Source organism: Ostrea edulis, chromosome 7 (assembly GCF_947568905.1).
Source record: "Ostrea edulis chromosome 7, xbOstEdul1.1, whole genome shotgun sequence".
NCBI classification, from domain to species: Eukaryota; Metazoa; Mollusca; class Bivalvia; order Ostreida; family Ostreidae; genus Ostrea; species Ostrea edulis.
In genome coordinates, this window is record NC_079170.1 from 42,172,304 (window position 1) to 42,196,102 (window position 23,799).

Consider the following 23,799-nt stretch of genomic DNA (forward strand, 5'->3'; position numbering starts at 1 on the left):
TGAGTTGTTCTGTGTTAATATTATAAATTTACTAATTACTGGTATGTCAACATAGATTACAGTAACACTGAACAAACTTCAATAAATTTTAACGTTTCATGCAGTTTCTGCAGTAGAAAATGACACCTATTGATTTTCTGGTCCAAAGGTCACCAGGTGCAATATAATACTCTGTACAATTGATGTCTGACCAGTTTCTTCAGAACCCTTTGATTGATAGTGATATTTCATACAGGGGTTGGTCACTGGTAGTATATGACCCCCATTGATTTTCAGGTCAAAAGATTAAAAATGGCAGGGGCCTCCGTGGCCGAGTGGTTGGAGCATAGCGTTCAAAATGACACTGCCTCAGTCGGCGCGGGTTCGAATCCCGCTCGCGCTGGTATTAAGTGAGAAAGTTTCCCAATTTACTTTCGGAAGGTCGGTGGTCTCTTCCCAGGTACATTGTATCTGGGTTCTCACTTTCACCAATAAACACTGGGCACCATCAGAAAACTGAAAAATTGTTGAGTGTGGCGGAAAATATCAATAAATCAATCAATTAAAAATGACTAGGTGCAATGTAGCTAGTACTCTATGCAATGGTGTCCCCCCAATATCTTGGGCCTGTTGTTCAATTATGATATTTCATATGTTGGTTGGTTATGAATAGTAGATGACCCTAATGATTTCCAGGTCAAAGGTCAACAAATACAAGGCAGTACAATGAACAATTTATTGGTATCTACCCAATATCTTGAGAAGACTTTTTATAGTTATTGATAATAGTTTACATGACAATACAGTACATGTAATATAGCTCGTTTATGGAAATGATTGCAAAATCTACTTGGTGTTTGGGGAGGGGGGGGGGGGGGGTCCTACTGGATTACAGTTTATGTTTACATGTTTTTTTTTAATCATTCTAACTAATTTTTATTAATATGTTAAACTTCTCCATGTTTATTTTTGAAATATCAATTGCTCATATTGTTCATTTTAACTGAAAATGGTGTAGGTTGTATTATTTGTCATTAGTATGAATTTTTGGCAAAATGCCCAAATCTACAGTTTTCGCACTACAATAGATCAATTGTACTACATTTCACCATTAATCTTTTTTTTTTTATAAATTAGGAGTCTTTGATATGGACACCCTTTGATGACAGTTGATTATGCTGTATGTATTTTCCAAATTATCTAAATTCATCAACGAAATCCAACAAAAAATCCCGTTTTGGCAAAATGCCCAAATCTACAGTTTTCTTACTACAATAGATCTATTGCACTACGTTTCACCATTAATCTTTTTATATACATTAAGAGTCTTTGATATGGACATCCTTTGATGACAGTTGATTTTGCTGTATGTATTTTCCAAATTATCTAAATTCATCAACGAAATCCAACAAAAAATCCCGTTTTGGCAAAATGACCAAATCTACAGTTTTCTTACTACAATAGATCTATTGCACTACGTTTCACCATTAATCTTTTTATATACATTAAGAGTCTTTGATATGGAAATCCTTTGATGACAGTTGATTATGCTGTATGTATTTTCCAAATTATCTAAATTCATCAACGAAATCCAACAAAAAATCCCGTTTTGGCAAAATGACCAAATCTACAGTTTTCATGCTACTACAGATCAATTGCACTACGTTTCACCATTAATCTTTTTATATATATTAAGAGTCTTTGATATGGACATCCTTTGATGGCAGTTGATTATGCTGTATGTATTTTCCAAATTATCTAAATTCATCAATGAAATCCAACAAAAAATCACTTTTTGGCAAAGTGCCAAATTATAATACATTGGTACAGCGGTCAGTAACACACTCTTTACCATAGGTGGATATAGATATCATAAATAAGGAGGGAATTTTATGGGGAATCGAGATTTATGGAGAAAATTAGTTGTCTTTTTCAATTTTTTATATACCACAAGGACAAAACATGGGCAAAACGGGCTGAATTTTGCAGTTCAATTAGCCCTCATAGACTGCTGTCGGTTTCCATGGCAACGGATGGTAGAAATTCGGTGTTGGGGTTGAAATTATGTAAGATGGTGCAAGTAAAGTTAATACTGTGAAAATCAAAGAAATCTGTGACATTTAGTGGCCAGACCCTATCTGATTTCTTTGATTTTTACATAGAATTGATCTTAAACGCCTAGCATAGGCCTAAATTTTGCAGCCCTTCACCTACAATGGTGACGTCTCCATATAAGTGAAACATTCTCGAGAGGGACTTTAAACAATATATCATCAATCAAATTGCCACCCATCTTCACAAGTCAAGGGTTATTGATTCGTTACCTCGCACTAACCCTTGGTATCTGTCACCATTCAAAATCTGGGTTTTGGACAGAGAATGACGCAATAAGCTAGAATTAAATCATCCAATGAGATTCCTTGTTTAAGATGCAAGTTTGTTAAGAGCAAAAACAGATAGTAAACAATGGTTTTAATACAGCGTGTTGATTTTATATGTAACGTAATTAATAATTCACATTTTCGTCCTTTAAATGTTGTAGCTATTTATCAATCTATTTCAATTTCTAATAACTTGTTCAATTTATTGAAACACAATCGACAAACATACTTGGGCAATCCATCGTTTTCATACAGCTTGTATTCTAAACCTTTGTCTATTTGTTTCGTTAAAATATTAATCTCCGAAAAACAAATTCTATACGATGTTGCTGATGCCGCGCCATGTGTGTTAGTTTCGTTTTCGCCCAGTTATAAAAGCCGTTGTCTGATTGGCTCCACGCTACAGGCTGCAAACCAATCAAATGCTCCGTCTCGAGCCCATGTTTTGAATGGTGACTGATGTCAAGGGTTAGTGCGAGGTAACGAATCAATAACCCTTGAATTGCGGAGATGATTATCGCCAGAAAAACTCTTTTAATTTCCATTACATCCATCGACTCAGTACCCAGCAGATGAGGATGACGCAACGCAAATATTATAATTATAAGTCTCTATTACATGTACTTCGTTCCGGACACTTAACAACAATGCAAATCAATACCCCCTCTTGAATAAATACAATTCTTTACTGCTCTAGTATCACATTTTTGATAGATTTTTACAGAATACATAACGAAATATCTATTTTCGGTGCTGTTAATCTCTTAAATGGGAATTGTTTGAAGTGCGCTTTTAGCTGTTGAAAGAATGATCATTATCAATTTAGTATTACAATTACTGCTGCATAGAATGTGTCTTTATCAATAAAAACACGTATTAACTTACCCTATGTTTCCCAGACATACAACATCATTGAACAGAATGTCCGATAACAACCGAATAACCGATAACGCGTTTACCCGTGTACAACATGTGCAACAAGAAGGGAGAAAATGCAACGACCAAACCGTGTCCCTTGAATCTCTAGTAAGGTGCTCTGCCAACTGAGGTGTCTGACCACTGGCCATCGAACCCATCTGACCACTACATTCCTCCTTAAATATTTACACACCTTAAAAGCATCAACTCAAGATCTTTATCCCCTGACGGGACTTTCCCCTTTCAAATCGTCAAATCCAGGAGCTGGTCTAATGCACCAAATGTATATGTAACAGGAAGGGAGAAAATACAACAGACCAGACCAGGATGTGAACCCGGGCCTCCTGAATCTCTAGTCAGGTGGTCTACCAACTGAGCTATCTCGCCACTGGCGATCGCACCTGTCTGACTGTTTCTTATTACTGTATCGTGATTACAGATTGTGTTGGGGACTCATTTTGTGTCGAAAATGAGTCGCTTTGTGTTAGAAATCCGCTATGTGTCGGAAACCCAGTTTCCGTTGTGGAGTCTTTTTGAATCGTATTAAGATGAATTTCCCAAGCCCGATTTGTTTTGAACGCCCTGCATGTATCGGAGATACCGTTTTGGGGTTGTTGGGTGTTTTTTGGGGGGTGGGTGGGGGGGTGGGGTATATTCCGAAGCCGATTGATATCAGAACCATGTTTGTTTCGGAGCCCCCTTGAGAGTTGGGAAACCGCTGTACGTTGTTAACTCCGTTTCTCTCGTGATTCTTTTTTCTGCCAGGAATCTGTTGGAAATCCAGGTATGTGTCCGTAATCCAGTTTGTATCGTGAAATCGTTTTGTATTGTGTTTCTGGTTTGTGTCGGAAACTTATTTTGTGTTGAGCATCCAGTTTTTGTCGTTATTCCGGTTAGTCGATTAGTATCGGGGTCACAGCTTGCGTCGGATATCCGGTTTGTGTTGGGACCATGGTTTTATATCTCGATTCCTATTTTTGTAGGGAACCTGATTATTGTTGATAAGCATGTTTGTTTCGGGAATTCAGTTTGTGTCGGGAACCCGATTTGTGTCGGTAATCCGATTTGTATGGTGAACTCCGTATTTTGTATCCTATCCCAATTAGTGTGCGGAGCCCAGTGTGAGTTCTGATCTATGGTTGGTGTCATGATTCCTGTTTTTGTTGTGAATCTTATTAGTGTCGAGATTCATGTTTGTTTCGGGACCCGTTTTATGTTGTGATTCTGGTTTGTATCAGGAACTCATTTTGTGTCGTTATCCCGGATTTTGTTGCGAACCCAATTTGCGTTTTCAACTCTTTTGTATCCTTATCCTGGTTTGTGTCGGAATATCTGGCAATCGCGTACAACCGTCAAACGCCATAATTGAAAAGATGATGCATTATATGCACTACATGTTTATGAATGACAAAGAAAAAACTGCTACATTGTAAACAGTGCCCTGATTTCTTTTGATATCGTCAGGTAGTGTACAACTTAATTTCACTAATATGTTTTAACTTTAAAGTTATAAGGCGCAAACTTCCCAGAACTTCCGGACCATTCGATATCTGACTTATTGGACAGTTTTCGACTTATTACTTACTTTCAAGATCTGTGTCATCACAAAACATATTCAACCAAAATAAAAACTTTTTGGTGTTTATCCGTGTGTTGTACATATCAGTAACTGTTAAGAAATTATTACAAAACGTTGTAACAGTGACTTCTATAATCACGGGAAAAAATTAAGAATATCGTATTCAAATATTTATCGATGTGTCGGATCGGTGTCCTTCGTTGAATGAGATGTATATAAGTAATATAATTATTAATCTTCATAAAATGATAAATATGGGCCTAGTCAAAACTATTTTAAGTATAACTAACACTGAATACCAACACAATTTTATGTTGATCATGTTGTAAAAAAATCGCCACTTCACGGCTGGCCGGAAAGGCCCGAGAATGTGAGATTGGTTGTAGACCTAAGCTTCTAAAGTGGTTAATGTCGCGTTCTTCGCGCTTTATTCTGGAATCTGGAAATTTCTATAAAGTTGATTCAAGACTAAAATCACGAATTGAAGAAACGGTCATGCATATTTTATTTATTCAAAAATTATCAAAACTTATTTCTCCCGTAAGATCAAAATCAAGCATCGATAAACAACGAATTTACTTCATATCGTATTACCGGTATCTTAGTTATTAATAAATTGTCCTTAAAAAGAAAGATAGAAAACTGGCGTAAATCCGCCAAAGCGTGTACCCAATGTATTCTCATTTTTGATATTTCAGGTTAGTTTATTGAAAACGAAAGTTGGTTATTGACTAATTTTACGACATTTACTAATCAAGTAAGATTCTGTTGTAGCTTACAGACTTCACCTCAGATATGGACCAATGTTAAAGTTGCAAGCAGTAACTCTGGAGCAAGCGTTTCGGGTTTTATTGGGGGAAATTGTTAATTCATTCGTATAGAAATCTGTATCTTACATGCTTAGATATGAGAGAAAATATTTTCCCACTCAGGTTCCTTTTGTAAGGCTAAAAACACTTATCTGAACAGCTATAAACAAAATGGTGTAATAAGGAAGATACGACAATTTGATTTACCAGTAGAGTCTCGATCAGCTGGATCTTTTTGATAAAGTCGTTGTAGCAAAGTTGGCATATGGCTGTGAGATTTGGGGATATGAAAATGTTGAAATCATTGAACGGATACAGATAAAATTTCTAAAACATATTTTCCATTTAAAGATTAGCACCTCTTCTTATAATGTATATGATGAGACTGGGGCTTCCAATTGTACATGTATACACAAATATTTACAAGGATGATTTCTTTCTGGATAGAATGCTTACTATTTCGGAAAACAAAATTGTTTGTATATTATATAGATATATTCCCAAGGAGGTTTAAAAAGTTCATGCGTAGATCTTATATACAAAATTGTAACATCTTGTTCGAATGTTTGGTATGAACAAAATTTCATTGATAGGAAGTGGGTTGTTGCAGCTCTGAAAAGAAGACTAAGTGATCAATTCATCCAAAAATGGCATAGTGATATAAACAGTTCATCAATAGGTCAAATTTATAAAAATCTTAACTCTAATTTTGGATGTGAAAAATATCTGAACATTCTACCGAATGAATGTTGGAAAATACTGGTAAAATAGAACTACAACCACTAACTTCCTGTTGAGCCTGGTAGATGGTCAAATATTCCACTTAACGAAAGACTTTGTATATTATGTAATTCAAGTAAAATAGCAGACGAGTTCCATTTTATTTTAGAATGCAAATCATTAGCTAGTATCAGTAAAACGTTTTTACATCCCAGATTTTTTAATAAACCAAATATACTTTAGTTAAGTAAGATTATGTCAAACACAAGTTTTAAATCTCAAATTTTAAATCCCACCTCTGGTATATCCAGGGGTCCATCTTTGCCAAACTCTCTATTTCATATTGCTTATAGGAGTTGTGAAATTGATTATTGTTCGTTATCATCACCTTTCATTACGTTAGAGATACCGATTTGATATGATTGGTATGTTTTTTTCATTACATGCGCGGATCGAGGATAGTTTCCCGGGGAGGAGGGTTGAACTTTTCGTAAGGAAAATTCTTAATGGGGCATTAGTTATCAAATAGAACGTAAAAACTTTTACATTTGGAACCGTGATAAAAAAAAATAATTAAAATGCCGAATTTTATGAAAATTTGTATGTTCCAAATTCTGAGTTATTGTGAAACATCGAGTATGAATAGAATTGTTACATCAATCACCGGTAGTTATGTAAATTGCAAATTTAAAAAAAAATCGTTGATAATACATATTCTTTTGAGAACTCTTGTACTTAATTATTTCATGATAATCATAATTTCGTGATTTGGATAAATGTCCTCGTTACTCGACGCACATATTTTTATCTTCAAAATCATGACAGTATATACTTTGGAAACTTCAGGGGAAGGGTTCCGGACCTCAACCCCCGATGACCCCTCCCTCTGTCCTAGATCCGCGCATTCAGTGACACCTGGCGTACATTAATCACCAAATTTTTATACATTTTGTCTACAGTGCGAAATGATAACAAGGTTATAATGTATTGGTTTGCACATGTACGTTCAGGTATATCACCCATCTGTAAAGACTTCCTGATCTAGATAACACGAGTACTAATATTTACATTGCTTTGTTATATCATGACCTAACAAAATTGTAAATAAGTAAATAAAACCAATGACAAACACCATTGTTTGGTGATATATTGTGTTCATTCTGTTTACTTCTCTATACTGTAATCCAAGTTAAGAGAATAAAGATATTGTCATTTTACATGTACGTGTATTTCTCAGACAACACAATCAATTCTTAGAACATTTCTCTCACTGTCACTTAATTACAATCAGATAATAGTAAATTGTGCATTCATTCCCTAAATGTAGACACCATGAATTGAGAATCGCAATATACTATTTGCCCAGGGGTAAATAATATTTCTGAATTATGGGCCATTTTAGGGAAACTAACATTATCTCTCCGACCTATAATATACAATCTGTAGATACAACATTCAGGTCGCGTTATACATGTACCTTGTGACAATCATTCAAATTCATTTGCAGCTAGGGGTTCCCCAACCCACTCGCCTATTGTGTCCAAACTCCGTGTCAGAGATACTAACATTCCGGTCTGTATAGATTGTATAAAGGATTTCTGATTTCATAAGAAAGGACAGTGAGATTTCCCTATGAAAACCGTTAATCATTCTATATGACATTGGGGTGCTTTTAGCACCTATCACCGCTTGTCGTCTCGTGTAACGTATTCGGCTTCACAACACTCGCCATTAAAATTCATTGTGGGGATCAAAGGCAGACAAATCATCCGCTCCGGAAGCTGAAGGCAGATACATTCCCCGCTCCGGAAGCTGAAGGCAGACAAATCCTCCGCTCCGGTAGCTGAAGGCAGACAAATCCTCCGCTCCGGAAGCTGTCTTAGTTTAAGGAGGAATTGTCTTCATTTTAAGAGATTATTTTATTCACCAGAAAAATTTGATATGGGTGAAAAACTAAAGAGATGTATAACAATATCTTGAAAATGAAAACTTTCAAATTTACTTTATCTAGTTTATCTGATCAAGATATACCGCCCACGGCGGGTGTAACCGGTCAACAGCGGGTGTTTACTCCTCCTAGGCACCTGATCCCACCTCTGGTGTATCCAAGTGACCATGTTTGCCGAACTCTCTATTTTGTATTGCTTATAGGAGTTATTAGATTGATCACTGTTCGTTACCTTCACCTTTCATCTAGTCAAAAATGCAGTTTTAGTAAAATGTAATCTGAAAAAAAATAAAAAACCCTGCTAGACATAAACCCTCGATGAGCAGTCGACTCGCTAACCTACCGAAATGGGAAGATATATTTCCGGTTCTGACGGAACTCTATTGGCTTTCCATCCACTACCGACCCCTATTCAAGATTGAATTTATAGAAAAAATACGCGCTTCAAATAGAGTAATTTGTTTTACTCAAGGTGTTGTATAAAGTTTAGTACCATCATTATTATTATTAACATACTGAAGTACTAGGTTAGGAAATTAAATCTAAATGGAATAGGCAAATATTGCTGATATTATATCTTCCATCATGTTTTAAAAGGAAGTCAGCCATTATGATGACGTAGTATATTGCCTTAATCACGATTCCCAATCGGAACTCCTCGAATGTCTCGCGCACTCGACATAGATCTCGGATGTAATACGATGGCATCCATGAGCGAATTTGATGCATTGTCAATTGTGACGTCACAGCAATTCATCAAATTCGCTCATGGATGCCATCGTATTACATCCGAGATCTGTGTCGAGTGCGCGAGACATTCGAGGAGTTCCGATTGTCACGATTCCTAGAAATGTATGGAACGTTGAATTAACATATGCCTACCTAGATATATTTGTACCTATGTTCAAATAAATAAACCTATCTCCAAATGAACTAAAGATATGTATAATTGAATTAAACCTTAATTGATTTGAAGATAGATTCAAATGTTTGAAGATAAGCCTGTACAAATATTTGAATATATATGTTTAATTTGACTCCCTATAGAAGTGACTGTACCGAGCACAATATAATCTCTGCGGGCTGAAGAATCAAGGGGCGAAACTTCTGGAAGATTTTGGATTTTTTTAGATTACTTTTATTTCCTGCAGTATTATTTTCTCCATCTCCATGACGCGTACTTGCTGATTTACATTTCAGGCACGTAGCAGCAGAGTCCTCCCCCTAACATTAATTTACACCGTTTTTACATGCATTTTTTGAAAAGCTGTAATGATACGTATTGGAAATCGTAGCTTGAATCGATGAATTGCAGCGCCTAAAACTCATGTAGTGAAAAGACCCCCACCCCCGATTTACGATTTTCATGTTTGGGTAAAAGTTATGATAATTCACTTGTCAAGAATTATTACACACACTCCCCTCCCCTTTACACCCACACATTGTTGTAAAACAATGTTTCCTGCCCGCATTTCTGATGTTGACGATGCCGTGTTCCTTGGATAAACTCTGAATATTCACTACCGTAGCACACAATAAGCTGTATATAATTTTCAAAATCAATTCTATAACATTCCCCTTTTATATACAAGTGGTAGACTCAGAACATTTTTGTAACTTGTGTATACATGTATTAGAAACGAGAGTGTAAATGAAGACATGCATGCAGCTATACTAACATCATAATTTATTTCACCTGTGTCAATGTGACCTATAAATATATTTAGATAGGACTATATATTGTATGTATACTATCTAGTGCAGGGTCGACCTCACCATACAGATACCTAAAGCACGGAACTACACTGAACGTCGAACTATCACGGAGGCCATGTTGGATTTACAGGTGAGACAAAATGATATACACATTACAGTGTCACTAAAGTGTTATAACTGTACAAGATTTGTGTCAGAATGATCATTGATAATAATAAGATAACTCTGTTTACAGGGATGATCATTTCTTGAATATTAGAATTCTGGGGTGGGTTGGCGGACATTTGATGTTGTAAGAAATATCTTTGTATACTTGTATATATAATGAAAAAATAAATAACTACTCGGGTGTATTCTAGGGTGTAAATTTGTTTTTACATATACCATGCTTATTGAAATTCACACCTATATGATGAAAGGTGAAGATAATGAACCGTGATCAATTTCATAACTCCTACAAGCAATATAAGATAGAGAGTTGGGCAAACACGAACCCGGGTATACACCAGAGGTGGGATCAGGTGCCAAGGAGGTGTAAGCATCCCTGTCATACCCGCCATAACAGGATCTTGTCTCAATTTAAAAACTGGTCATCCACAGAACACGCTTTTCCGTATTTAATCAGTTGATAGAAATAAACACCATATTCAGGGGATAATGAAATATTGTTACATAAATATGGGAAGTTGATGATGGAGAAGCTGCAATCATCCCGTTTGTCATCAAGCTGAGTTGTTAGTTTGCCGTTAATATCCATTTTCAATAAAATATCTATGTACGAGGCAGATGTGGAGGACTACGCGGTGTCATTTATTTCGCGTTCACAGGGATATATCGATTCGGCATTATTATTATTGTTGATGGATAAAACGTCGTTGATTGATCTAAATGTCGAATTGAAGGTCACAGCAAGAGCTATTTTTTCTCTTGTAGATGCTTTTGAATAAACTGTGCTTCATAAGAATATAAGAATAGGTCAGCTAACAAAGGAGCACAATTCGTGCCCAAGGGAATTCCAAAAGACTGTTGGAATACCTGAACACCAAAGACTACAAAGATATTGTCAATGAGGATCTCCAGCATTATTTTTATTTCAACTTCAGAGTACTTGTTCGTGGAATCAGAGTGGTGTTTAACAAAGTAGTATTTGGAGGACTGATCAATAGATATGAATATTTCCTTTTTCCATTTTTGTTGATGAAGCAACTGTCTATGATGTCAAAAAGTCTAGTCTTAAATTGATCGTGAGGAATAGTCGTGGACAGTGTTGAAAAGTCATACGTTTTGATGTTTTTAATCTGAGAAAAGTTTTACAATTTTAAATTTGCTAAATGTTCTTTAAATTCACATCTATATGATATACATTCTGTACAATCATGTCAAACAGTTAAAACTAATCTTAAGATTACTGTTAATTTTTTATTATCGACAGTGAGGAGTACTATTGTGACCCAGAAACAAAAATGCATCCCAGGTGCAGTGCCCAGGAAGTCTTACTGTGTGACGTTTGTGAAACTGTCCCCCTACAGAGTCACTGTGAACTTTGTAAAATTGATCTCTGCAGTAACTGTGTCGTAAAACATCTCTCCGACTCGTCTAAAAGACACAATGTTGTATCTTATAAGGATATAGTGCATATCCGTAAGTACCCAAAATGTTCGAAACATGCCGAGAAACACTGTGAACTTTACTGCGAGAAATGTGACATTCCTGTCTGTTCTACCAGTGTCTCACATAAACATAGTGGGCACATTTTATGCGATGTTCTGAAAAAAATCGGATCTAAAACACAAGGTTTAAAAAATGATTTGGAAGAACTAGAGACCAGAACTTCTCCCCGATATGACGAAATGGCCTCCGATATCCAAACTAAGAAAGCCCAGGTAGAAACGAATTACGGGAAACTGTCAACAGTTGTCGGCCAACAAGGAGAAATCTGGCACCAAGAGATCACCGCCATTGTCAACCAAGTGAAATCCGACATTGCAGAGATGAAAACTAAACATATGGCTGCCTAAGATAAAAGCACAGATGAAATCACGCACAATATTACTGAACTCAAACAAATCATTCTAAACCTGAAGACAATATTAAAATCCAATGATATCTCTCAAATCTCCACCTACCAATCTAGGAATAACGAGTTCAGAAGATTGCCGCCAAAAGTTCGAGTTACATTACCAAGTTTCTCAACTCAGAAAATAAGCACAGACCAGCTCCGTGAAATGTTTGGTTCTCTGTCACCATTATCCATTTACACAGAAGAACATGACTACACAATGAAGTTACAAGAAGCTGTATCATCTCCTCCAGTCAAACCACTGCTTGATGAACCACGACCCACCGTCACCATAAACACTGGGTATTTACCATTACGCTGTGTTAGCTGTCTCAGTGAAGAAGAAGTTTGGACATGTGGGAATAACGAAATCATGAAGCTCCTCAACCTCCAAGGTAAAACACTAACAGCAATACAAACCAAGTCATGGAACAGACCACAAGACATAGCAGTGACACGGGACGGAGATCTTGTTTATACTGACTATCATAATAAAACTGTAAACCTAGTGAAGAATAAACAGATACAAACCGTGATCACACAACAGAGGTGGAGACCTTGGAATGTCTGCAGTACCTCCTCTGATGATATCCTGGTTACCATGGACAGAGAAGATAAAAAACAATCCAAAGTTGTGCGTTACGTTTGCTTCATAGAGAAACAAACCATTCAGTTTGATTATCAGGGTCGTCCTCTCTATTCATCTGGTGGTATTAAATACATCAGTGAGAACAGAAACCTGGATATTTGTGTGGCTGACCGTGGAGCCAAAGCAGTAGTGGTGGTCAATTAGTCAGGAAAACCTCGATTTAGATAAACTGGTAACCTCTCTAATACCATGGAATCATTTGATCCAGTTGGCATCACTACAGACAGCCAGGGTCACATACTGACAGCAGACTGTTACAATCACCTTATCCACGTCCTACATCAGGACGGACAGTTCCTCCGTTACATTCACAACTGTGATTTACGCGGTCCGTGGGACTTATGTGTGGACATCAGAGACAACCTCTTTGTAATTGAGTATCTAACTACTAAAGTGAAGAAAATCCAATATATATAAACACAGTGTTAATTACACATCTCAACATTCTGTAAATTACATCTACCAACACAGTTGATTGCACCTTAGTGTAGATTACGACCATTAAACGGTGTTTTGAAATTACATCTACAAAAATTGTCAATTACAAATATACACTCCTTGTCGATTTTATCTCTTAGATACTATCTTAATTACAGTTCTGTGTCTTAATTACAGTTATGTGTGTTAATTACAGTTATATGTGTTAATTACAGTTCTGTGTGTTAATTACTGTTCTGTGTGTTAATTACAGCAGTGTTTGTGACGAGTAATTAACCAGTGTATTGACACTGTAAGTTTGTGATGATTTATTTGTGTCTGATTGAAAATTATTCTGTTTGTTAATTTAGGTCTTTTATTGTTAAAATTGTCTCTTATTGTCTATATATAGATTCTAGATAAACATTATCTAGATCACAGTCTTACATTTGTTACTGAGTACATACTTAAGATTTGTTGTATTATTGATCTTCATCGGAGATCTTCATATTCAAGGTCACAGTCTTAAATTATGTAACAACACATACCTGCAAAATCAGCACAGATAAATAGAAATCATATCAAAAGTGATCGTCAAGAAGTGTTTATCTGTAGTAAGATTTTGTTTAATCATTTACCTCAACAAAGTCCAGACTTGAATTAAGGATGACTGACTCAGTCTGATATTTGGAGCTTCAGCGCATAAAGCCGCGCATATACCTTGAATCGGACTGCTGCGTAGCTCAGTTAAGGCTATTCGAGGAAAATCAGTGCTGTTATAAATGTACCAAACTAAATAACGCCCACTGGCTGTCAATTTTCAATTTAAAATGAAAATAGATGCCCTGCTTCACTCTTTTCACTAAAAATATAGCTTAGCAAAATTTTTACAGTAAATTCAATTTGTGTCCAGAGATGCACACTTACAAGAAGAGGATGCCTGGCAAAATTCTGATGATAAACTTGAAGTAATATTTTAATATTTGTAAGTAGCTCTCTGCAGTCTAAATGTGGCCCCAAAAATCAAATCTGCCACCATATTCCTCATTGGCTGCTATTTATACCCCGATACCGGCCTTTAAGTGATGTGACTGTTAAAACAACTCTCTATCTCTATCAATGCTGCATTACTTACCGTCTAGGTATGAATATCCCAAAATAAAACACGACAAATTTTTCCGTTCAAATGAAGACTAACGTTACGTACTTTTTTATCTCCTGATATTGAAGAGTCTGGGGTGGCTTTTTTTTTATCAGTGATATGTATATATAACTTACAAAACACTTGAACCAATTATCAACTATCACTTCGGAATATCCCAATAAACAACAAAATGAGTTCTTCCTTCGTGTGCAACCGACCAGTAATAAAAGTTTTTATGCAGTGCAATAGCACTCGCAACGTGCGGATTCTGAAGTAACTCTTGACGAAAATAAACAAATTACATGTACCTAAGGCAATTGGTAAGAAAGATTTTGCAACATTCAATGATGATGGAATTCTTTAACTACGTTAGTAAGATATGTTTATAAAAATATCCATTAGTTGCGAAAATCGTGTGTCTGTTCAGTAGTGGACCTTATGTCTATACATGTGAGTGGGGGAGAGAAGGGGGTTAGTTCCCCACCTCATACACAAAACAAATTTTGGTTGAACATCTACCCACGTCACTCCCAAAAAATGGTGATTTTATGCAATTTTGAAGTCTGCAACATTCCTCGCTTTTGTGCAGAAAAATAAATTCTTGGATCGCAAACTTGACAATCTGGTAATTAAAAATAGCAAACAAACTTAAAATGATAGGTATTCATAAAGATAATAGAATAAGCATACTATAGTATGATTCAAACTGAGTTTGACCAACGTCAACTGGTTATTTGCTTTGGTTACATTTACAAAGGCATCTGACACATGTTCTAAAACTTGGGTAACACTTTCCCTCGAATGGTGCTTTAGGGTGCTCGCTTTGCAAACGGCTAACCTCGTGTTGAATTCCTGATGATCGCGTTCAACCGAAGCAAGGAATGAAAACTAATTTCCACAAAGCCGAAACCATATGGAAACTTGACGTTGAGGTTTCTCGTATGATTTTCGTAGAGCGTAAACGATTATATAATTTCCGTCAAATTTTAGTAAAGTTTCTGTCTGCAGAAACCTGAGGTAGAGGTATCCCGTATGATTTACGCTGTGTATAAACGATTACATGTATATAGTCTTCGTCAAGTTTCAATCTGCGAAAACTGTAATATATGATTTCCAATGGTTTCTGCAATGTTGAAACCTAACTAAAATTTGGAGGTTTTTAAATCAATGATGTACAAAAATTAAAATACGAATTTAAAAATAAACAAAAAACAAATGCTTTAAAAGTTATGTGAGAAAAGAAGGCTTTCTTCTTTTGGCCTTCAATTCCAAATTTTAATGCATCGACAACGTTTTATCGATTAACAATAATAACTTCCATTCATATGTCGATTCAATTTATCCCAGTCAACTCGAAATAAAAGACACCACAGAGTTATCCATTTCTGCTTCATACTTGAATATTTTATTGAAAGTAGATGTTGATGACAAATTAACAACTCAACTTTATGACAGTTTCTCCATCGTCAACTTACCATAGCAATATTCCATCATCCCCTGAATACTCTCTATTTTGCATTGCTTATGCAAGATGAAGATAACGAACAGTGATCAATCTCATAACTCCTATAAGCAATACAAAATAGATAGTTGGGCAAACACGGACCCCTCGACACACCAGAGGTGGGATCAGGTGCCTAGGAGGAGTAAGCATCCCCTGTCGACCGGTCACACCCGCCGTGATCCCTATATCCTGATCAGGAAAACGGAGTTATCCGCAGTCAACATTAGTGTGCCAAGAACGGCTTAACAATCGGTATGAAACATGTCAGACAGCATTTGACACAATGACAGGTTGTATTGACGAACTGGATCGTTATAACGACCATAGAATTTGCGAAATGCTGACTTCAATCGAGACTGTTAAAACACCTGCACCATCAACTTATTTGTCAGTAGCTTACCTCGACTTTATATAGGAATTATGTTGGTTGATTGGTTGGTTGATTGCTATTTTCTGCCGCACTCAACAAATTTTCAGTTATCTGGTGGCGCCCAGTTTTTTTTATGGTGGAAGAGAGAAACCAGATACAATGTACCTGGGAAGAGACCACCGACCTTCCGAAACTAAACTTGGAAACTTTCACACCGGCGCGAGCGGGATTCGAACCCATGACGACCAGAGGTGAGAGGTCGTATGGTTTTGGGCGCGAGGCTCTAACCACTCGTCCACGGAGTCCCTAGATGGGAGTTATGAGACTGATCACTGTTCGTTATCTTCACCCTTCATTAGCACTTTGTGCCATATCGTTATTAGAATTCGCTCAGTTAAACAAAACTGATATGAGATACATAACACATGTTTTATTGTGTGTGTTGTTATGAGTGACAAGTGAACATGTCTGTGTATTTCAGTTAATCCGTCCGTGTATTTATTGTTAATTCCATGTTTGTTGCAAGATGTTTTTTCTCAGTCACACACAAGGTAAACTAAAATAAAACGGTTTAGCTTTGTCGAATAGAAACAAAGATAGAAGTATATTGTAGAAATATTATATCGACGACGTTGTATCTATTAGCAATAATAATTTTCATTCATATGCCCATTTGATTTATCCCAATGAGCTCGAAATAAAAGACACCACATTCTTAAGCAGCAATCGTCAGCTGATTGACAGATAGAGCACGTGTACCTAGTGTGTAACAAAAGAAATTAGGAAATCGGAACATGTAGTGAATAAAATGTCAATTTAGTTTTCCTTTGCTAAATAGATAGGTTTAAAAGATTTTATTGCCTTTTAGATTAATAATGGTGAAATAACTTTCCATAATATCTGATTAATTAATATTAATTAATATTCAATTCGACTTTTACATTACTCGTTGTGTAGAATTAATCACATTCATAGTCTACATGCACTTCAGTCGATTCACGTAATCTTCATTATTTATACACAAAGTTGAACCCATTATTTTTTTTATAGTCAAGAATGCTCAATATTGCTAAAATAAAAAAGAGGGAATTGAAAAAAATGAATTTCTTGATATTCTGTTCACCATGTTGAATGAAATGAAAAAGCTATATAGTTGTATAGCTGTATACATCATTTACTAGTTTCACTATCAAGTTATTGATTTATCACATCTTCAAATACACATTTATATCTTTCTATGAATTAAATAGATAAATATATATTGTCGCAGTCAATTATTCATCCCGAGACGAGGTCTATCATGCAAATACCATGAGCTTTACGAAAAAGGGTAAGAGAATACCGTTATTCATGAACCTGGCCTGAGAGACAAATATGATTAAAACCTCCAGAGCGTTTCACTGTTTGGTAGGTAATTTTTCATGCATGGAAATCCGAAAGAACCATGAAAGCAAAATTGACAATAATCCACATTCACCTAATTCATCTCTTATGATTGGTGATATGACATTTTAAAAACGATTTCTATGCGAATTTCTACATTCCATTTAAATAAAAACACTGAAGCTTAATTAATATTTTATCAAAAATACAACCGAAATACCATTAAAAATTACAATGCGTTTGATTTACTAACACAGAAGGTTCGAGGCGGGTGTGACCGGTCGACAGAGAATGCTTACTTTCTCATAGGCGTCTGATCCAAACTCTGATGTGTATATGACTCCGTGTTTGAACAACTCTTAATTTTGTATTCCTTTTAGGAGATCACTGTTTGTTATCTTTATCTTTTCACATGTACAAATTTAAGACCACATGGCTATATTTTGCAAATTGTAGCTATTTTACTGTCATTTGCTGATGCTTACAAAGTTATCTACGCTGTTATTTTCCTCGATGATTTGCAAAGAGCTCGGAGAATTGAATTTCAAATTTTAGATGAGATCATGGACAATTATAAAGAATAAGTAAATGTCTGAGGTTGAAGTACTAGTTCTTCCACTTTAAGCAATTAGAAATTGTTTAGTTGTGTTAATAATGTTAATCTTTAAAAGGAGTTGTAGAAAAAATTCAAGAATTAGCATAAACCTTAGAATTATTAAGTTATGTGTGGAGTTTTCAAATATGTTCTTGTGCTAGAATATCATCTAGCAAATTCTGATATTGATTTTGATAATTTAGAATATCATAACAAGGCTTACCAGTGTCTATATAGGAGTTATAAGATAGATCACAATTCGTTATCTTCACCTTTCATACGTATGTAGACATAAATAATTGCGTGTTGATTGTTATAGAGACAACATACGTTTATGCGTACGTTTTCTTACTTTTGAGTGTACTTCTATATTTTTTTTTATTTTGGAATAAATTAACTCCCATCAGTACTTTCAATACTTTGATTGTAATTTGTTTATATTAGAAACGACTTTTGTTTATATTAGAAACGGGAATGTATACGAAAACATGCACACAGCTATCCTAACTACAGAATTTATTTTAACAATGCGATATTACGAACTGTGTTAATGTGAACTTTAAATCTATTCAAGCAGAACTAGATAGTGTATTTTAACAATGCGATATTACGAACTGTGTTAATGTGAACTTTAAATCTATTCAAGCAGAACTAGATAGTGTATGTGTCGATCTAGAACGGGTCAATCTCACCATATGCAGATATTTAAAGCACGGAACTACACTGAAGATCGAACTATCACGGAAGCCATGTTGGATTTACAGGTGAGACAAAATTATATACACATTACATTGTCACCAAATTATTATAACTGTATAAGCTATGCGCCTGAGTTATCAATGACATTATAAGATAACTTTGTTTACATTCATCATCATATTTCTTGAATTCTAGAATGATGCTGTAAGGGGTACGTTTGTAATTATGTATACTTATATTTCTAATGAAAAAAATAACGATCTTCGTGTAATTCGTGCGTGTATATTGTACAAGTTTACCCGTTACATGAAACATGTTTATTGAAACTTGCATCTAATTCATTTATACATGTATATAAAGTTTATTTCATGTCAAAGAATTGAAACTGAACTTAATACTAATGTTGATTTATTTTATCGACAGTGTGAAGTATTCTTGTGACCCAGAAAGCAAAAATGTACCCCCGGCTCAGCGCCCAGGACGTCCTGCTGTGTGACTCCTGTGAAACTTTCTCCCTACAGTGTCACTGTGAACTTTGTCAAATCAATCTCTGTACTAACTGTGTAGGAAAACATCTCTTGGATTTGTCTAAAAGACACAACGTTGTGCCCTTTAAACAAAAGAAGCCTACTCCTAACTACCCAGAATGTCCGAAACATGCCGACAAACACTGCGAACTTTACTGCGAAAAATGTGACGTTCCTGTCTGTTCTATCTGCGTCTCAAATAAACACAGGGGGCACATTTTATGCAATGTTCTGAAAAACCTCGACTCTATGACACAAAGATTACAACAAGATTTAGAGGAACTAGAGACCAGAATTTATCCCCGATATAATGAAATGTCCTCCGATTTCCAAACTGAAAAAGCCCAAATAGAAACAAATTACAGGAAACTGACAACAGCTACCGACCAACAAGGAGAAATCTTGCACCAAGAGATCACCGCCATTGTCAACCAACGGAAATCTGAAATTGAGGAGATGAAAACTAAACATATGGCTGCCTTAGAAAAACACACAGGGGAAATCACGCACAGTATTACTGAACTCAAACAAATCATTCTAAACCTGAAGACAATATTAAAATCCAATGATATCTCTCTAATCTCTACCTACAAATCTAGGAATAACGAGCTCAGAAGATTGCCTCCTCAAGTCCGAGTTATGTTACCAAGTTTCTCTCCTCAGAAAATAAAAACAGACCAGCTCCATGAAATGTTTGGTTCTCTGTCACCATTATCCATTAGCACAGAAGAACATGGCGACACAATGAAGTCACCAGAAGCTGTATCGTCTCCTCCAGTCAAACCACTGATTGATAAACCGCGACTCATCGCCACTATAAACACTGGATATGCATGCCGACTACACAGTGTTAGGTGTCTCGATGAAGATCAATTCTGGACATGTGGGGAGAACATAACCATGATGCTCCTCAACCTCCAGGGAAAACAACTGGAATCGATAACAATCAAGTCAGGGGACAGACCAGTGGACATAGCAGTGACACGGGACGGATATCTTGTTTATACTGACTATCATTTTAAAACTGTAAACCTAGTGAAGAATAAACAGATACAAGCCGTGATCAGACTACAGGAGTGGACACCTCTCCATGTCTGCACTACCTCCTCCGATGATCTCCTGGTTACCATGCTCAGTCTTGATGAAACACAATCCAAAGTTGTGCGTTACGCTGGCTTCACAGAGACACAAACCATTCAGTTTGATGACCAGGGTCGTCCTCTCTATTCATCAGGTTATTTTAAATACATCACTGAGAATAGAAACATGGATATCTGTGTGGCTGACGGTAAAGCTAATGCAGTAGTGGTGGTCAATCAGTCAGGTCAACGCCGATTTAGATACACTGGTCACACCAAGAAACCATTTAATCCACGTGGCATCACTACAGACAGCCAGAGTCACATCCTGACAGCAGACTTTGACAATCACCGTATCCACATCCTAGATCAGGACGGACAGTTCCTCCGTTACATTAAGAACTGTCATTTACGCGCTCCATTAGGTATATGTGTGGACATCAGAGACAACCTCTTTGTGGTTGAGTTAGACACTGCAAAAGTAAAGAAAATTCAATACCTATCAACACAGTGTTAATTACACATTTCAACACGGTGTTAATTACATACCTAAACACTCTGTTAATTACATCTACATGTACCAACAGAATATTAATTAGAGCTGTGTGTTGTCGCGTAACGGAGACATTGTTATGAAATATGTGTTGTCCTGTACCTGAAATCGGAGGAAATTCAGATTAAACTAAACCCAGTTCCATTCTACCACGTTACCATTAAATGATCGTTACGACAGGCAAAACTGTCATGATATTTAATTATTTTTTATTCCATTTAGAATATTATTTACAGAAAGTTGTAATACAAGCAACTTTACCATGTGTTGGAAGATGCAAACACCGGATGTAGTTTGTTTACATTCGATCCGGAGGTCGTCTCCCACCGTTTGCAACCAGCCATGTTAATAAAAACACGCCACAGCATATTAAATGCTTACCTATGCCTCTAATATGGATTTTCAGGTTATCTAGCCTTTGTTTTGTGTAAAGAACTCCGTGTGTTCTTTTTTCCCTCCATACTTTGGGTTGAGTCTACCGCATGCTACCGTTTTAGTAAACTTATCTCTGATTGGTCAGTGTGATATTTATAAACAGAGAGACGCTGAGAAAGTTCAGTTCAGAGTTCGTCGTTCTTAGATCCACCATGTCCCAAATGCAATTGCTGCAGGATCCAGCGAAGGTGCTGAAGGTGATTAATTCTTGATTTATTAAGAACAGTGCGACATTTAACTCTGGACACGACAAAAGTCCGGAGTTTCGCCAACCCTTTTATTAAGGATACAAATAAACCCTTTACAAAAAAATATGGGATTTTATGTTCACAAGACATGCACCAACATTTACACTTGTACCTATTGTAGTTTTTAAGATATTTCACCTGAAATCAAAAAATCCCATGGGATTTTGGAGGGATTTTTAATCCCACTTGGGGGATTTTCACTCCCACCAAAAATCCTATGGGAGAAAAAATATAATTTCTCCCATAGGATTTTAACTCCCATATTTAAACTTAATATGGGATACAATGTCCCATAGGAGGAAATGTCCCATAATGAACATGAAATGGCAGTAAATATCCTATTTGAGCATGAATGGGAATAGATATCCCAAATAAAACACAGGATGGGATTTTTATTCCATGAATATAACAATAAAACAGAAAATCGTATCTTAAAAAGTGTTGTTTGTCATGATTCTTAAAATGTACTTAAAAGCCAAGGCATGACATTAATTTTTAAATATATATAGTAATTATAAACTCTTATGTGTAGGCCTATGTGTTTGTGAATAAATGTCTAAAAAACATGAGAGATAATATAGGATATTAGAGCTCTGCATTACTAAACTTTTCCCCATGCAATTTTAATTGTATACATATAACCCTTGCACAAAAATATCCATATAAAATTGGACGGGACTATATTATTGCAACAAGCAGACAAGAATACTATGAAATACTCATTCACACACGGGCACTGTAAGTTAATGTAAATATATAGTATGTGCATGTATAAATATACATGCACATACTACATGTATCTATTTACATCAACTTCCATTGCCCGTGCATTCACATGCAGTTGCTCACATTCACTATTCACAACCCTTCATATGTCGTCAGGTGTTAAAATATGTTCACAGGAACCGGTAATTTTGTCAGTGTATTAATAATAGTGTGGGTATATACCATATACCGTACCATTCCCTAATCAGCTGCTATGGGGGGGGGGGGGGGGGACCTACAAGGGCTGATACTTTACTCAAAACTTCGTTTCAAAATAGTTCTTAAAATTATCGTCACCCACCATCCTTGTGGTTTTATAAAGGGTAGCAGTATTATTACTACATATTAAATTACCAGTTCCTGTGATATGTTGTTGAATTACGGAATAGGCCTAGCTTACAACTTGTTTACCTATTCTAAAATTAGTGTTAAGTGCTTACGGTGAAAGATGAACTCTGCTAGGTGATGCTAAGTTGTTTAGTGAACCGAATCAGACATCTCAAATAAGATTCTCGATTATTTAACAACACAAGAATCGTTTTACAAAATGCATGCTTCGGTCCATCTTTCCCTCCCTTCTACAATCGTATTCATTCTCAAGTCAAAGTACTTTCTCCGATTGCTATCATTACCTTAAGCGTCGAAAAGACTTTGACAGGCGTGTCCGAATAAACGGTTATGCCTGTGTCACATTACTAGCGGGTACCGGGCGAGGTATAGGTATCGGGGGGGGGGGGGGGGGGGACCTGTCAAGATCTAACACCGTAGGGACACATTTCCAAGTCTGCCGGGTGATTAGCTCTCCTCATATACCGCCCGCACCTCGGGCGGGACAAGGAAAGCAGCCGTATGTTTACCGGGCGGGGAGCGTATGGAATGATGGTGTTGGTGGCCGCCCGATATCCGTAAGGTTATCGGTAGGTAACCGGGAGGCGTACGTCCGGTACCCATACGGACATCGTACGGACTAGGTACCCCCGTGCGGTCACCGCTCGGACACCTGAGGGGTATCGGATGAAGCCCGGACGATGTCCGTTCTGAGAACATCCGGGTATCGTTCGGTGACCTTTGCCTTTTCATGCGTGTTAAGTGCAATTAAGGCAATTGCAAACTGGTATATATATACCTATCGTCATCGTCATCATCTCCAACATCATCATCGACGCTGTTGCCATCAACATCGACATGGCCAATCCTCCGAGGCATCTGAGACTGCCGTTCCTACGTCTACAACTCGCTGAAGCACGTGAGCGTTATCTTACGATGGGGTTGACATCGCCAGGATTTAACTCCGCGCTAAAAGCTGCCGGTGGGGTATACGG

The 23,799-nt window shown here is 36.6% G+C and overlaps 3 protein-coding genes across 3 annotated transcripts; all 3 read left to right on the forward strand.

Annotated features, from left to right (window-relative positions):
* The first annotated feature begins 11,513 nt into the window (after window positions 1-11,513).
* On the forward strand, window positions 11,514-12,068 carry LOC130048682 (tripartite motif-containing protein 45-like). Its single transcript, XM_056145697.1, has one exon. The coding sequence runs from the start codon at window positions 11,514-11,516 to the stop codon at window positions 12,066-12,068; it is 555 nt and encodes a 184-aa protein (XP_056001672.1).
* Window positions 12,069-12,275: 207 nt separating this feature from the next.
* LOC125656213 (uncharacterized) lies at window positions 12,276-12,902 on the forward strand. The gene is made up of 2 exons (XM_056145698.1): window positions 12,276-12,504; window positions 12,619-12,902. Exons 1-2 carry the CDS (start codon window positions 12,276-12,278, stop codon window positions 12,900-12,902), a joined length of 513 nt encoding a protein of 170 aa, XP_056001673.1.
* Window positions 12,903-18,278: 5,376 nt separating this feature from the next.
* Window positions 18,279-21,231, forward strand: LOC125656212 (E3 ubiquitin-protein ligase TRIM71-like). The gene is made up of 2 exons (XM_048886816.2): window positions 18,279-18,935; window positions 19,294-21,231. Exon 2 carries the CDS (start codon window positions 19,326-19,328, stop codon window positions 20,991-20,993), a length of 1,668 nt encoding a protein of 555 aa, XP_048742773.2. The 5' UTR covers window positions 18,279-18,935; window positions 19,294-19,325; the 3' UTR covers window positions 20,994-21,231.
* Window positions 21,232-23,799: the final 2,568 nt, after the last annotated feature.

Bases quoted from the DNA above. Each gene is read 5' to 3' on its own strand.
- LOC130048682 (XM_056145697.1), top strand. From the start codon at position 11,514: ATGCATCCCAGGTGCAGTGCCCAGGAAGTCTTACTGTGTGACGTTTGT.
- LOC125656213 (XM_056145698.1), top strand. From the start codon at position 12,276: ATGTTTGGTTCTCTGTCACCATTATCCATTTACACAGAAGAACATGAC. The intron at 12,505-12,618 runs GTAAAACACTAA...CTGTAAACCTAG, and splicing joins GAAGCTCCTCAACCTCCAAG to TGAAGAATAAACAGATACAA.
- LOC125656212 (XM_048886816.2), top strand. From the start codon at position 19,326: ATGTACCCCCGGCTCAGCGCCCAGGACGTCCTGCTGTGTGACTCCTGT.